This window comes from Sander vitreus, chromosome 22 (genome assembly GCF_031162955.1).
Source record: "Sander vitreus isolate 19-12246 chromosome 22, sanVit1, whole genome shotgun sequence".
Classification (NCBI taxonomy): Eukaryota; Metazoa; Chordata; class Actinopteri; order Perciformes; family Percidae; genus Sander; species Sander vitreus.
This window is the reverse complement of record NC_135876.1, coordinates 8538739-8555969: the sequence shown is the minus strand read 5'-3', so window position 1 is coordinate 8555969 and position 17231 is coordinate 8538739. Positions and strand designations below refer to the sequence as shown.

Sequence of the window (17231 nt, the reverse complement as noted above, 5' to 3'; positions counted from 1 at the left end):
ATTGCTACTGAGAAAGGATAAAAAGGTACAAAATTAAATAGTGACCTGCACCCAAAAAAATAATAAAAGCCAGATGAAGCTAATAACTTTTCAATATTTCTCTTTTCAAGAAGCAAAGTTGAATACATTCCCAGTATTAAGGCATTAGCAAATCAGATGAAACTAAATTTTCTGCTATGCTACAGTAAATTGACTTGTTCAGAATCGAAGGCTGTGCTCGATAAAAGATTTAAGGATTGTTGCCATTTTATACAGGCAAAACGCTGAGAAGACACAGAAGGCGCCAACGCTTGCTGTGGACCTATGTATGCAAAGGAGCAACCTGTCGGGAAGCAGCGGGGATCATCTTCTGTCCCTCCTTTCCCCACCTGAGCGATTAAAGACCTGTGAGTGATAAAATAGCCATTTTCCTTACCATAATCCCCAGGCCATTTAGGTGCAGCATATGCTGATACCATGCTAAATGCTCAGAATGTAAATTTCATTGGGCACATTAAAAAAGCAATCAGCCCAGCATGTTTAAAAATGCATGACTTAATTTTTTCTCCCATTGGACTGAGTCTTCGAGTCTTTCTTTGAAATGCAGTCAGTCACTTGAGATTGTGACTTTTCTTTCAAATTCAGGAGAATAGCTGCTCATATTCATGTGGACTTTGAGCTTCACATCATATTGAAAATATATTAATGGTCCACCTCAGATTTGTGCATTCAAAAAGTAGCTTACTGGCTTTGATATTCCACTCCGTTATCTCAACCTCATACCGTAGGATGCATGGAGAGGATCTCCTTATTGGTTAGAGTGAGAACGGACATCATAGAAGCAGAAACTTTAATTGTGTTTTACATTTACTCAGATTTGTTTTCTCAAAGTAGAGACCCAGTTCATCTAGTAAAGGTGGACAAAAATCTAATGAAGATGATCGCATCACAATCAACACAGATGAGAGGTTTTATTTTATTTCATTGTTTTGTTGGTTGGCACTCCTAAGGCCAACCCTTCTCTTCTCATAACCTCTTAAGAACTTTACCACATCCATGGTATGCCTTTTTTTTTTGCTCTGACTGTCAGTCAAGCAGCCATAGATCAATAATGTGTCAGACTTGCTATATCTCTCTCGCTTTTTTCCCACTGCCAAAACAACATAAATTAGTTTGAAACCCACAGGTCTTTTTTCCAGCTTTTTTTTGGTAAGCCTTTTCAATTTCTTGCTACGAAAAAAAAAAAAAAAGATTCATGATTTTCACATCCGACCATTCATTTCTCAAGGCGGATTTCTTCGCAGACAGCGCAACACCTTGACCCTTTAAATCTCCCACTTTGTTTTCCCAACTCTACTTTTAATGAATGTGAATCTCTCCTGCTTGACTGCCAAGATTGAGTTGTCGAGGGGGAGTTGTTGTTCGAAGCGAGGTGGGATACTGGTCTGTTGGCTCAGGAGCCAGATTACAATGCCAACAGATACACACTCATTTCATCTATTTTTTTTTAACATTTTACATGGGTTTGTTGAGTCATGGTTTTAACACTGACTAAAACTTTGGTCACCAAGAGATTTCATATCAAAACAACTCACTATTGCAAAGATGAAATGCCAAAAAAGGGGACCATCAAACATGCATGAATAAAATACTGTAGTCATTTTAGAGTTAATGGCCACAGACTTACTCTCTTGCCAGGTGGTCCCGGTGGGCCAGCTTCTCCTGATGGACCTGGAGGTCCCTGAGAACAAGCAAAGAGATTGGAGATGCAGGATGCTATTACTGACAATAAAACAAGTTGTATTAACAAATGAGTCAGTGCTGATATGAATTTCAATGAGAGATCAGCATGCTTCACTAAATATCTTGTTATGTCTGCCAAAGGACAACAACACAGAGATCATATTGACATTTAGGGAATATTCAACCCCAGGAAAGTCCACAAGAGTTGTGCCAAAACCCAAAGTTGGATGAGACACTGCACTGCCTGAAATGACACGTACTGTGCTTCCTGACACACTCATCCATCTCATCCAATTATCTCGTAGTTAATTGCAAGCAATCAAACCAATTTTTTCATCATTTGCATTGGTAAATATTTGGCAGTCCTGAAAAGTGAATGCTGAGTTATTGAGCTCTTTTATCGGTTGAGTACACAGTTACATGTAAAGACGTATAACAGAAGGATATATATATGTTTTCCTCTCAAAGAGCACTGAGCCACTATACAAAATGTATCAGATTTTAATATACCTTCTACCTTTTCCACTGTAGCATTTTGGCATGCAATCAGAGTTCATAAACATGTATTTATTCAAAATTCAAATATGTAACATTCATGGAGTAAATAAAATAGTTTATGTGTTTTTCTTTGGCAATGATAAAGGCTCATTTACATTTATACATGTTAATAAGAGTTGAGATTCGTTGCGCTTTACACAGGGCCAGCACATTACTGTTTGGCTTTTATTTCTAATCAGAAGTAATGAATCTGCAAGGCAAATACGCCCATTTACCCTACACCAAAGAGTATGGAGTAAATATAATGAATTAAAATGTTAATCATTTACCGACTAGATGTAATTGTGATGGACAACTACAGTAGAATATAAGGTAAGTGTAAACAATACATATTGATTCTTATTCATACACTGTTGCAAAGTAACTGATTTTTAAGATAATTATATTATGTGCTTTTAAAGTGTCCCTCGAGTGAAGCATATACAGTGAATGATACATACTCATGCAATCATTTGTTTTGGCCAAAGACTGTGGAATGACAACAACTTACCGGCTGACCAGCCTCACCATCCTCTCCCTTCTCTCCTGATTCTCCATCAGTGCCCTGCAAAAGAGAGATGTGCTGGTTAGGTCATGTCTGCCACTGAAAATATTGATCTATACTTTAACTATCATACTGTTCCATTTATGGATTTAACATGATTCACAATACAAAGATCTACACTATCTACTATATATGGGCCTATATAGAGTAAACATTGCTGAAAGATTTCATACTTACAGCAACACCTGGCTCACCAGGAGGACCAGGGTCTCCAGGGAATCCAACAGGACCCTTTAAGGGAGAGAAATGACATGCATCAGTGTAGAAAAAGGCGCTGCTGCTGAGATATCATTTCCCTGGATACAGGTATAAAGGACATGGTTAGTAATTTAGATAGTGATTTAGTCCTGTTGTACCTGGTAACAACCATCAAAGACAATTTGATGGACTTAAGGATGATGCTGCAAATCCATGACAAAAAGCCTCACTGCATTTCATTACCATGCAGACATAAAATATAATCTCCCTCAATGAAAAGGCTTTTTAGTTTTGAATATGTTCTAGGATGAAACGCCTGTCTCAGGGCTGGTGGGGGACATTTCCTTTAAAGCAGTACATTTGAGTCTAGAGTTAGACTGAGTGCCAGAAAACACTCTTGCCACTGCGATTTTAAGAGTGTTTGGGGGACTTACAGGGTTGCCCTTTGGACCGTCATCTCCAGGGGGTCCTTTGGCACCAGCAGGTCCAGCAGCTCCAGGGGGTCCAGCCTCTCCTTTATCTCCTCTTTCGCCTTTAGGTCCCTATAATTGGGGGAGTTGGGTAGGACATTCATTACACCAGTACAGTTCCACAGGGGACAGCATTGTTTTAAGTCTACAATGAACTGAACGGGGGATGAAGACGGATGTGTGGACAAAGGCTGCTGAAAGAAATGGGATCCAAAGCTGATCTCAGTGTGTGTGGCAGAGGACAACTACTCTGGATGGTCAACACTGCTGATGTGAAATGAGACTGAAAAGTCTACATTTGTTGTTCAGTACCATGAGCTCTATGACTTTACTGTGCCTCTACAGTCTTCTGTAGAGGCATGTCTAAATCTGTGTCCCTTTCCCCCTCCTGGTACAAAGGGACAACTTACATTCATTTTGAATGATTATATTATTATACTTTGTATAAGATTTCTTTACAGTTTGTGGGCATCCACATCTTAAGTTTATCATGAATTGTAAATTTAAAGTGCATGTGGCTAAATGCAGTGCATGTTTCATGTCAGTTTGTTTAATGTATATCTTTAGTGTGAGCTGTTTTCAAATGGATGACGTATGAGGATAAAAATGAGCTTTTAGCCATATTAAAATATTAAAAATCTAATTGAAACAGTTGTGTTGAATATTGTACATGGTGCCTTACAAAACAGTCAAATAAAGGTTAAATTAAAGGATATTCAACTGAATTATTAATTATTATGGTAATTAGTTATTATTGAGTTATTATTGTCCCAGTGCCATAAGTACTAAATGAAACACTTCAATGTAAAAAGACAAAAGAAGAACTGAAAGTCATTGGGTCGGACTGGGCTTATAATGGGGACTTAAGCTGCACACTGACTTTGGAAATGTCAATGACACCAGCAGTTTGATGGGGAACTAGCAGGGGACATTATGAATGCTTTTAATCATGCTCCTCTGCCACTCCCACTGGAGATAGGCCATCTTTTCAATCTGCTGTTGTACCTCAATAATGATAAATGAGGCAGCAGAGCTAATAGAGCCATCAATGATGGGTGTTTGGTAAAAGTTAAAAAAGCTAATCAAATTGTGATAAATCTCTGTCTGGCAATAGCAAACATATGGATATGGTAAATTAACATGCAATCTTTCAGAATCTTTTAAAATTCAATGTATTACTACATTTGCTACAAACACTATACTACAATTAGAACAATCTAATATAAAGACATGGTATTGAAGAGGACTTAGAAAACTTTATAGTCCTTTCTTCTGCTCCATTGTAGATATCAAAACTGAACTCAGCAAAGTAGGTGCCTGGTGTTTTGATGCCAACATGCTTCATGGTGGCTGCAATCATTGTTCCTTAGGACAGAAGCACCAGGCGTATCCTCCTGGTAATTATGTCTTAAGAGTCTGGGAAGAGACTCAATTTGGCAGGCCATGTGGACATGGGGTGCAAAGCAAAAGAGCCATGCTGAGATGAACTACCAGCCTCAATGTGAGGAGCAATTACTTTCAGTGTAATGAATACACAGTGTCACAGAAAAAAAAACTTCCTGTTAGATTGGATTTTGCTCTATATTTGCCTAAAGCTATCCATTAAGCTAGTGTTTTCCTGGCAATAACCTACAAATATAAGTTGCTGATGTTGCTGGTACTGTTACCTACCTTGCTATAGCAAAAAAAACTAATTTGACAAACCTTGGTGGTGTGTACATTAAAGTAATGTAAAGTGAGGTGAAGCTACTTTCTAAAAAATGTTTTCAAGTAGAGCCCTACAAATATTCATCATTGTTATGATGCCCTGTACACAGACACACACACACACACACACACACACACACACACACACACACACACACACACAAAGTGGCACATACATACTAAAAGACATACAAACATAAGACATACCTGCAACTCATATTCAGTTTGACAAACTAGCAAAACAAAAACAGAGCTCACTTACCCCAGTTCCAGCCTCTCCGGGTGGTCCTGGGTTTCCGGCCTCACCTTGTTCACCCTGTGGTTAGAGAAATGTCAGTGTCTGGATGGATAAACCTTCACCCTCACACATGGAGAGCTTGCAAATTCAGATGCAGCGATTAAAAAAAGGCACACCTACTCTACCACAAACAGCTACTTACGTACTAACACTTCATGATGTTATCAGTATGAGCAGAAGCCAGAGATTTAACTTAAATTAGTCTATAACTGTAGCAGATACAAGGGTTACTGTATTTCAAGTGCCCCCTTAAAGAGTTGGTAGCCCTTAATTTTTCATATTCCAGAGTCATTTTAACTGCGGTGGTACAGCATTAAGCATTTATGGAGCAGCCGTCTGCCAAATGGCAGTAAAATGGGACGAATCTTGTTGGAAGCATTGTAAAAGAGACATTAATAGTGTCAAGGCACTAACTCAGACAAAAGGCCTGGGCAAACACAATGAACAGACTGTATTTAAGTCCTGGTGCCCAACATCATGGTGGGCAGGCAGAACAGCCTGGGGTGCCAAGTTGTGAGTCTTACCTTCTCACCCACGGATCCCATGGGGCCCACACCACCTGGAGGGCCTTGTGGACCCTGCAGCAGGAAATAAAGGAAGAGATAAGTTATCATCCATCAACCTTAGGAGAGGACTCTTGATGATATCCATGCATTGCAATGTAAGTCAAGTGAGGTAAGGCCAATAAAGATGTAGGTAACTTAATGTCACAGTCTTACTTGGAACAGGTCCTTTTTAAAATATGTAGTTTGTATAATTTGGTGAAAAACACATTGTTATCATTAACCATACGTACATCAGCTCCACTAGGACCCTGAGGACCTCTGGGACCAGGGGGACCAGGAGGGCCCTGCAGAAAAGACAAAACACAGTGTTGTTAAAGTGCATTAAACTAGTATTATAAGAGTGCGTACAAGAAGCAGATGTGTTTCTTACCATGGGGCCAACATCACCATTCTCTCCCTTCTCACCAGGAGGTCCGGGAAGCCCCTGAGGACAGCAAAAATGAATATTATCAGAAAAGAAAATAATCATGTTACAAGCACAAGGTGCTGTTGCATGAATAAGCAATGGTGTTCACAATGATTTCAATTGGTTTATATATATATATATATATATATATATATATGTGTGTGTGTGTGTATGTGTATATATATATATATAAAACATATCTGTCAGCCAGAACACGCATACAAAGAATCACTTGAATCCATGTTTTAACTGCGCCCTAGTCCTATTATCTGTTCAATGAAATATTCAGTGGAAATGCTAAGCAAGGTCAAGAACAAGTATTCTACCAGGTGAACCAGAGACCTTAAAAAAACAACTAAACAACTATCTAACTGCCGTGCATTCAAAAGTCTAACTTAGCTAGACTTTCTAAACAGCAGTAGGTAGTGAAGAACTCAGTGTCAGTGATGTATCAGATAACTCCAGACTTGGGTGTGAGCACAACAGGGGTTTAAGCTTCCTTATAAATACTTGATTCTGTCCCCGGCTCCGCTAACATGCAAGACAAGACTTCTCTTCTGTTTGCTTTCCCATTTGTAGTCAGTGACAGTTTCATCTTCACTGAAAGGTACAGACATAGATCCGGCTCACTCATGCATGTTAAATGAGCAGCGTGGTCAAGACCTCACATGTGTGTTTGATCCCTGACATTTCTACCGGTAATTGCTGTGATTAAATTGCTGTACCCTTATGTGTGTGTGTGTGTGTGTGTGTGTGTGTGTGTGTGTGTGTGTGTGTGTGTGTGTGTGTCCTTAATTCTGAGGCAGTTTGTCATCAGGGTAAGGTGTAAGGTTGCAAGGGAGATCAAAGAATGCATTCCTCTACATCTGCTTACACCATAAGCTGACTCTTTGCTGACTGTTTGTGTATATGTGCATTGCCCTACATCTGAGCTTATGTGTGTTCATGCCCCTGTTTCCAAGTATTTTCCATGGGTGCTAAAAAGTGTGTGTTGCTGCATGTTGATCCCTGCCGTGCTGAGAAATCTCATCTGTGTAAAGGTCTCCTCTATTCGGAGATCATTAGCGGTGCTTCTAATTATGCAGCATGGTAAATGGGCTCGATGAGGAACTGACTATCGGAGCAGGTCAGTCCACGCAATTATTGGAATCGCGATGGGAAGTAAATTACTCCCAATTAAAAGTCCATTGAATACAATCCTGCAGAGATAGGATAGTACCTTGGAACAATGAGCAGTAGTCTACATAATTTCATCAAGACAATGGCCCCAATCTCTGCAGTAAACTCTTAACATGTTTAGCCTAAGGAGTTGATTACTAATAAAACAGATCATTACTAACAAATAGGCTACTACGGAGGGGAACGTCCTATCTTGTGACATTATTATCATGGTGATGCAAAACATCATTAAGCCTAGTTGTGTAGATTATGTGTACATTTTTTTGTATACAGCTGATCTGTTTTTTTTTACCCTAATATTACTCTAAAACAGTTACATTGCACATATTTGTTACAGTGTCTTTTTAAATACTTTTTATTGTAATATATCTACTCTGTATTTATGTTTTTGACAGTAGCAGTACCATGCTTTATTGGGTATTCCCTTTTTAATATGTTTATTGTTTACTCTATGCACCTAATACACCAAGGCAAATTCCTTTTACGTGCAAACTTGCTTGGCAATAAATCAGATTCTGATTCTAATATTTCCAATCTGGCTTAAATTATGTCCTTGGATGGGTAGAGTCTACTTTACCACATACCTATGAATAAAATAAAATGTTGCATATCAAAAAGCAAATTGTAGCACTGAAGATAATGCCTTTTTCTAAAGTGGCGATGGAGGATGGATGTTGCCAGTGAATGAAGGTGAGAGGTGTAATCATTGCAGGTCAAAGCTCGGTCACCATACATTATACACCACAGATCCAATTAAAGCATAGTCGTCTGGGTGTGTGTATGTGTGTCTGCCTTTGTTTGCACTGTAGCATGGTGTGGGATGAATGTCACAGTGTGGCAGCCCCACACAGTTTAGACAGCTAATTTGAGCGATCCTGATTCATATGTATGTCATCACTAGACTGAAATATTTCAATTCAATTTATTTCTGTTCATGGTAATAAAATATAAGAGATGTATAAGATAAAAGAATAAATAAATACAGTGAGTGGTTATACCTACTCAATACAGTATGTCTAAAATATAAATCATAAAAAGATGAATTCCTAATTGTTTTAAATTTAGTTTGTTGTAGGCCTCTGTATTAAACTCATTGTATTTTTCTTCTTCCCACCCGTCGTACATGCTTAATAAGCTATTCATTCCCTAGCTACAAGTTATTATTGTAGAGTATGGTATTGCAAAGCAGTTAACTGAATGCCCCCAAAAACTCTCTTATGCCTTCAGTAAACACGTTAAAGCAATGTTACTTAAAAAAAGATTCCACAAGACTTTTATGACACATGTTCTGTGTCCCCCATAGCACAAACCTAAAGCATGGCATGTCGACTATGACCCACAATATAATACATATAAAATGAATATGAAGTGATGGCCTGCAATCAGGGTTCTGCTCTGTGCTGTTTCAGGTGATTCCTCACCTGAGGAGCCAATCTCTCCGGCCACACATGGCTAAACAGGAAATGGCTTTTCTTTAACATTATCTTTATGAAGCCAGGGCTGTGGCTCATAGAGGACTGAATATTTTCATACCACAATTGTGAGTTTCTCCTCATCCATTGTGACAGCTAGAGACCACAGATGAAGAAATGCTCTCATCTAACAAGTGAACCAGTTGAGGTACAGTGGAAACAGGTCTGAGTCACAGCAGTAGGACGTCCACCCGGCCCAATGTGTACCTCACCATCACCTTCGTGTCTTTATATAGAAAATAATCAGGGTGGCTGTTTTGAAGTTGTCATATACTGTACTACTGATATACAGTACGTTGTACTAATTATGACAAGTACAAACTAAATGTATAAAAAAAAGGTTGGCCAATTTCAATTTTCAATCTCAATCTCTTGACAAGAAAAAGCAAGAAAATATCAAATGTCATGGTCTCCTTCGGTCTGGTTTCATGTCATGACACTCATTGTAGAAAAACTCCTGACACGTGTAAAACTGCATTACCAAACCTCGATGGCAGAACTTTACCTGTTGTAGACTAGAGTACATCTTACTGTAAAGGGGCTGTACTCGACTCGCAAACAAATATTTGCAATGCAAATATATAGTGGAGTTATTGCAAAGTCTCACTACCTCTGTGCGTGCTGTAATCTAAGCTTCTCTGTTCTTTGTTTTGATAGTCGGTCAGACCGCACGTGCATGTTAGTGCATGTGAAAAAACAGATATTTCACGTATTTCGGTCTGTGAGAGCCATCTGGAGGCAGCCCGCATTTTATTTTTCAGTATTTCGAGTACAGCCCCTTTAAAAACTGAATATGGTACTGAAAGCTTTGTGAAGACGACTGTTTTTTGCAGTGTGTGGAGCAGCACAGAGCTGAGTCTGGGGGACGAGGTTTTGGAGGCAGGATTGGCCTTTGTTCTGGTTTTCATTTGTCATTCATTTTTGCAAATATAAACGGGGCTGCCTGGCTGTACATAAGTCTGTCTTAGCGTAATATGCATTTAATGCTTATCTGAAAATGTTCAAATTGCTACAGTAAATTCATTATTTACACAATGTTCATTGAGCGAGGCCCTCAATGTAACCATAGCATTGACAAAAATGCATGCAAAAGAAATGCATGTACAAAGTATTACCTCTATAATGACTCTTACCGTTTGTAATCATAACTTGCTATGTAAAATGCTAACTTGCAATAGTGAGAGTTATCCTAGACAGCTGTTTATGTGACACACTAGATTACTGTAAAATGACGGCACCCTATGGCTATGGTGTAGGATTACCTTAATGACTATATGTATTTGTAGAATGTGTTTACACGTGTACATGTGTGACTGGTACTAACCTGCAGACCGATGGGACCAGGGGGTCCAGGGAAACCTCTGGAACCTTCATCTCCCTTCTGTCCAAACATACCCTGCTGACCTCTGGGACCAGACTCTCCATCAGCTCCCTGAGAAAACACACCCACTTTCACTGTGACATTTCCTCTCAACTTTAACATTTAATGCATGTTCATGTGTTGTTTAAGACTATGTTTATTCTTTGACAAGCTCGTAAGGCATTGTTGGCAAAGATGGTGTTGCATACAATGGTATGGTATAAAATAAAGTTGAATCTAACCTAATCTAATCTACTCTATGATCATTCACTCATATGTGTGTATTATTTAATAATATTACACAGAAGACAGTCCAATTAAAGGCAGAAAGAAAAAAATCCAATCTCAAGATGGCGCCGTGTACAGTGGCCTTGACGTTGTGCTTATGTTTACCTTGTTCAGCTTTGTTGTCCTTGATTTTAGCCGTATGTCTATTTCTGTGTATGTACTTTGAGAGCAACAAAGAGTCAAATGCCATGTATGTGTTTAAACGTACTTGGCTATTAAAGCTGATTCTGAGAAAGCTTTTCAACTTGATGATTTTAAACACCTAGTGTCTTTATCAGGAAGAATCCTCTGGCTAGTTGAATATTAAGCGTTTTACAGTCTTCTTTAGACATCACACACATGGTCCATTACATCAGTTTCATCAGTTTTTTAGGACAGTTGTACTTACTGCAGGACCTGGAGCACCTATGGGACCTTGGAGACCAGCTGGGCCAGGAGGACCCTGAAAACAAACAAAAAAAAGTTTCCATAAATGTAAAAGCACTGATGTATCACTTTGTGTTTTGTAAATAAAAAAAAAACACTCATTGTGATAATGGTGTTAGTGTGTAGTTCTGTAAATAGGGACTCCTTCCCAACTCGTGTAAATGTGTGTGCAAGTAAGAAATGAATGGACTCCTGTAACACACCTGTTCTCCCTTGTCGGCTTTGCTTCCCTTCTGACCGGGCTCTCCAACCTCTCCCTGGGAAAGAGAAACACACACGCACAAACAATCAACTGTCTCAGCCTCGCTTCTTCTCGAAATGTCAACAGTTTATGAAAAGATCATTGAAAACCCTCGGCTGAACACAAACAGACATTATCTGCAGCTATAACTGTATGGATGCACAAATATGGAGATGTAAGTTTTCTACTGTCGACTTTGTTGCATTGTAAACCTCTGCAGTGACATAAGTTTGGCAGCTCAATACAATGCCTGATAGTAACCTTAAAGGGAATAATGACTGCAGGAGATAAAACAAGCAACAGTATTACACTTTTACATCTCCTATAATTGTGTTTACTGGCGCATTTGGTTATGAAGATGGATAGGCAACAGTGAGGGAAAGAGAGAGACATATTTTCTGTGCAGATGGCCTGAGTGCAAACATGGGGATGAAGATTAATTGGCAATCTGGTTCAATCCCACAACATATCGCAGTTCGGGAATGGAAAAGGAGTTGTCACTGGGCCAACAGGATGGGATTAGAGGTGGGGAGTGTGGTTGACTGACCTTGTCACCATCCTCTCCAGGTGGACCCTGAGGTCCTGCAGGCCCGGGCAGACCAACAGGACCCTGGACACCATCACGACCAGCAGGACCTTGAGGTCCTTTCTCACCCTAGAAGAGCAAAGACATTCCTTTTAATTAGGTTTTGAAAACTAAAAACAGCTGAATTGAAGGTCAAAGGGAGGAAAAGAATAAAAAACTATATAGGTAAAATGTTTGTGTCGGCCACTGTACTGTGGCAGAAAAAAAAAATCTTACAGGTGCTCCCTTCTCTCCAGCAGGACCAGGGGGACCCTGAGGGCCAGGTCTACCAGACAGGCCAATCGGGCCGGCTGAACCAGCAGGACCTCTTTCACCAGGAGAACCCTGTGAGCGTGAGAAACAGATAGACATGATGAGAATTAGAGGCAAAAAACGTGTTCTGTTTGTTGTGGAAAGAAGGAGAAGCATTTTATAGTTATGTTATGTAGCTTGAACATAAATATAACCTGAGCATGCTCAACAACAACCACTGCCATTAAGACATCTACAAAGCAAGACCCATCTGAGTCACACTGCTAATGGATCAACACACACACACACACACACACACACACACACACACACACACACACACACACACACACACACACACACACACACACCTTTTAGGAGGAAAAGTGAGAAAGCAGCAGGAGCAACACACAGCAGGTGGCTTTCAAGTTCTAATAAAGAATTAACTCAATGTGTACCTGCATTCAAATTAACCATATGTTCCCAGGAATACATGGCCCTACCAGAAAACTCAATATGGAACCAAACTGCAAATTAAGACTGTTCTATGTTTTGTGAAATCATGGGCATGTTTTTGTCACCTCTTAGATGATGGAGATTATTCTCTGACCACATTTATATAAATTGATAATATATCATTTTTATTTTCTTTGCAAACATTCTAAATTGTTTGATTTTATTTAATTGATCTTTTTTAATTTTTTTATTTTACAGCACTGCTATCCCTAAAACAAGTTTTAGTGTTCCATGATCTAAGAATAAAATCCCTGGAGCACATGAAAAACAACCCTCAAAACTATATACTAGTGGAATACTATGTTTTCTACTCTACAGTGTGAAGTAAGTAACACTTAACCTTCAATTCTAAACAGTATACAGTACAGTCTACAATGTGTATGTATATTAATGTACAAATAGGTAACTGAAGTTAGGTTACTTTAGTATGTTAAATGTGTGTCCTTGAGTAGGAAATTATGAATGTATTCATTTCCCAGGGTTATACAGTAATTACTGTGGCTACATTGCTGCTAGATTATTCTAAAAATGTTTAATCAACATAATCCCATTATGTGGAAACCTGACTTTATACGGCAATCAATAACATTCGCCACTTCAAAAATGTACGTATGTCAAATATCAAGAGACAATAATAACAGCCTATTCGATAATTATTTCACACTTTTTTTGCTCAAAATGTCTTGTGTTTTTAGCAGCTATGTATTTTATGATTGTATTACTTTAATACAAATACATAAATGGGTGCTAATTAAAAAGAAAAAACAGATCATGATTAGGAATAAGAAAATAACTATTGTAACATCAGCAGCTTCTTACGTCGTACTAACCTTACCACTGAGTTTTGTGAAGAAGCTCTAGAGTCTCTGTGGCAATTTGAGAAGAATGAACACAGCAGGCATAAAGTGCCAGGATGCAACCTTTGGGACTGATGAGAATATGTGCAGGAGCAACGCTGGAATGACTAGACACTGACTCACCATATGGATGCTCTCCTGGCTGTGTGGTAATTTGTGTGTGTGTGTGTGTGTGTGTGTGTGTGTGTGTGTGTGTGTATATGTTTGTTTGGGTCGGTTTCTGTGTGCCAGGAGGCAATGGAGCAACAGTCTTGATACCCAGCTACTCTAGCGCATGATCGCTCTAAAGACAAATCGCTGTGTGCAGTGGAATGAGATGAAATTTGGTGATGCTTTCATTGGAAAATTAATAAAATAAATGTTTTTAAAAATGATTACGTGACTCTGATGGCTTAATGAGTTGTGTATTACACATGTGCTTAGTCACTTTGTGCAACTGAAATAATTTACTCTCATGTCTGCCTTAATGTCACTGTGGCTGCAGTTCAACAGTTTTTATTTACGTTCAGCACTTGTAATTCCTGCTGTATTTGAGAAAACCTAGGCTCTCCTTTATATAATGTAGCTACAGTTGTGATGTACTTGAGCAAGGCACCTAACCGACCTGCTACAGTGGATTTACACACAGGACATTCTTAGAATGTGTGAGTGTCTAATAAATTCATGAATGTGCAGCACTGCCCAGCTGAAAGGAGAACACACTGCTCAGCAAACCTGTCCTGGGTCAATAAGACTTCAAACAAACAAATACATAAATGTAACTTTCTCTCATAAGTTTGCCTCATAAGTGGTAAATTAAAGCCACTTTTCAAGCTTTGTCCAAATGATGTTAACTGCCCTATCGGATGCTTGGCATATGCATGCCTCACTAAAACATTAAATATACTGTATCACCCTTCACGCTAAGCAATGACACAAATTAAATATAAAAAATAATCCAATACAGAGAGGAAAGAAAGGTACAATACTTTGATCTCAGGAACAGTATACTTACAACAGGACCAGGTGGACCCTGGGGCCCCTCTCCTCCCTTCAGACCTGCTGGGCCCTGGGGAAAAGAAGAAAAAAAAACTATTGAGGACTCTCTTGACATAGCTGTTAAACCCTGTGTGACTTTACATCAGCCTTTGCATTTCCTCTACAGCCCTGCATTTTTTAACATCTCCATCATCAGATGCCAATCCAGACTGGACTGTCAACCTTTGTTTACTGGTTTGTCACTTCAGCTAGACACCATTAGAAATGTGCTTTGAGTGCAATTTACCTCAGAGCCCTATTCTGACAAATATCACTGCTATAAACATTTTCATCCTGAAAATCCAACATCCATAATAGGTATCTAGGTAAGGTTATTTATGGCACGTCTAAAAAAGATAGCATTCCCTCATAAATGTTGTCTTGTGAATATTGTAGCAAGAAAGTGAGGGGGGGATATGGATACATAACATAAGTACACGTGTGCATTCTTGTATGTTTGTCAATGCACAAAAAGTGTGTGTGTAGCTCCCTAGTGGGCCACAAAAGAGCACATGGCAGTGTAGGTAATGAGTCTCTGTTGGCTATGGCTGGGTGCTGGAGTAAATTACAATGGCAGAAAACAAATCAGCGATGCTGCTGGCCTGCAGAGTCTGACTGACCTTGAGAATGCAGGCAGCACATTACTTCCTCTCCCCACAGTATATCCATTCCTAGCCACGGCGGTCTAATTGCCAACATTTCCCACTTAATAATTTATTAAGTAAATAATGCATAAAGAGATAAACAAATAACTTTGCTGCCCCCCCAAAAAATGCTGGCGCTGGAATATGAAAAAAAAAAAAAAAGTCCTTGAGTTAAAGCAGGGAAATATTTTGCAAATGGTTCCCTAACCAACAATTCCCTACTTCTATAATAGAGGCCCATGATGCTTTGTGGCAGTTAAAACAGTGGTGTCAGTGGCGGTGGAGTGATGCAGAGGCACGCCTGTTCATTTGTAAGATGTCGCTTTGGATTTCCTCTGCACCAGACTGATTGCAGGAGTGAATTCCAGGGCTGGTGTCTCTAATGAAGTGAATGGCTGTAAATTGACGCTGGTTCATTTGTTATGTAGCAATGTTCCGTCACTTTCTACTAGCAAACACATGTAAAGGCAAGCTATGATGAATAGGTGCAGGTGGAGTGTAGCTCTTACCGTGGCACCAGGTAGACCTCTTTCTCCAGGAAAGCCTCGAAGGCCGGGGGGACCATCTTTACCAGAGGATCCCTGAGGTCCAGGGTCTCCCTAAGAACACATGTTTGTGTCAGAATTAGTGCACTTCATAAATGTTGCACCAATACAGCATGGTTAATAAATAAAAAACATAAAAATAAATACAAAAAGGCTTATGTATTGTCTGGGTGAAGCAGAGAGCCGTCCTCTATTGTGCTGCCGACCTGAAATGATTCCCATCCAAGCAAAATGCCAACTGAGCCTTTTCAGACAATGATCGTAGATAATGCCAGACTACCAAAGTAAAAGTAGGATTTTTAAATCAAAATCATAGCCTGGGCAGGTCGGCACACAGCTTAAGTGTCCACATGACAATCAGCGCTATACCATTTTTATACAGGAAACTGGTGTATGATGAGCTTTACTGAACAAGTGTTCAACCTTTGACCCTTTCATATCTGACTGCTGTCACAGATGAATCACTGGGAAACACTGACAGTGGATCAAGACTGCAATAGTTGTTCCATGTATGTCGCTGTTAAAATTACACAGAATTACATTATATAGAAAAGTACAGAATAAATGTAAGTTTCAGTTGAGCCCCTCTCGTCATACTGTGTCAGTCTGAAAGAGCCTTTAGTCTTCCGTCATTGCTGTAGCAGCAATAGGGACTCTGTCTTTGGACCAGCAAACTGAGAGTTTGGATTTGGATTTTAAATGACTCTTATTATTTTATTTAAAATGTATTTATCCACATACACAACTCCTAATGTAACTTTATTGCCTGTGAAGTTTTGAATTGGTGTTTGCATTGTGTCAATATCGGTTTGGAGATGCAAAGCACATGACAAGCTAGATCTTATATTTGAGAACTGCTCTGTGACTCAGACAGAAGCTTGAAAATCAGAACTTAAGAAATGTCCATTCTCTAACAGAAACATCCCCCTTCTCTGAGCCCTGTGCTTGCAAGTATGTTTCTGCATTTATGAATTAATAAAAAGTATTTAACTTTACAGCTTGCAGCTGAGCAATAGAGTTCTAAAAAAGTCCATATTTATTGAAAAGCATATGACAAGTAAATATAGTATTTTCTAATGGCTTTGTACACTCCCAGGAACAGAGGTATATTTGTTTTGCAGCTTGCATTCATCATAACGGGCCATTAGCCACAATTAGTTTGAAGTATGTATTTTTTTCATTTCGATTCATTAACTAGGGCACCACACGGTTAATACATAAGTCTCATATATGTACTGTATATATACAAAATAAAAAATCAATGTGTGCTTCTTAGAGGCTAAAAAACTCAAATCAAAAGTAAAAAAAAATCAGGGGGAACTCCACATACCACCAATTACATATAGACAGAACTTTTTTGACTGAAATGTGCAGACAGAGTGCTTGCAAGTAAGGACAAT

At 39.1% G+C, this 17231-nt stretch overlaps 1 protein-coding gene across 7 annotated transcripts in view; it reads right to left on the bottom strand.

Moving 5' to 3' along the window:
- The window catches only part of col11a1a (collagen, type XI, alpha 1a), an 85524-nt gene that overhangs the window by 11423 nt on the left and 56870 nt on the right, over positions 1-17231 (bottom strand). For all 7 annotated transcript variants that reach the window (XM_078280238.1, XM_078280240.1, XM_078280237.1 and 4 more), the window contains 15 exons: positions 15796-15885; positions 14620-14673; positions 12238-12345; positions 11983-12090; positions 11398-11451; positions 11157-11210; positions 10445-10552; positions 6434-6487; positions 6294-6347; positions 6022-6075; positions 5462-5515; positions 3457-3564; positions 3002-3055; positions 2771-2824; positions 1667-1720 (listed from right to left, as the gene is read on the bottom strand). In XM_078280238.1, the coding sequence (XP_078136364.1) occupies positions 1667-1720; positions 2771-2824; positions 3002-3055; positions 3457-3564; positions 5462-5515; positions 6022-6075; positions 6294-6347; positions 6434-6487; positions 10445-10552; positions 11157-11210; positions 11398-11451; positions 11983-12090; positions 12238-12345; positions 14620-14673; positions 15796-15885 (1062 nt within the window). The remainder of the gene's footprint in view (positions 1-1666; positions 1721-2770; positions 2825-3001; positions 3056-3456; positions 3565-5461; positions 5516-6021; positions 6076-6293; positions 6348-6433; positions 6488-10444; positions 10553-11156; positions 11211-11397; positions 11452-11982; positions 12091-12237; positions 12346-14619; positions 14674-15795; positions 15886-17231) is intronic.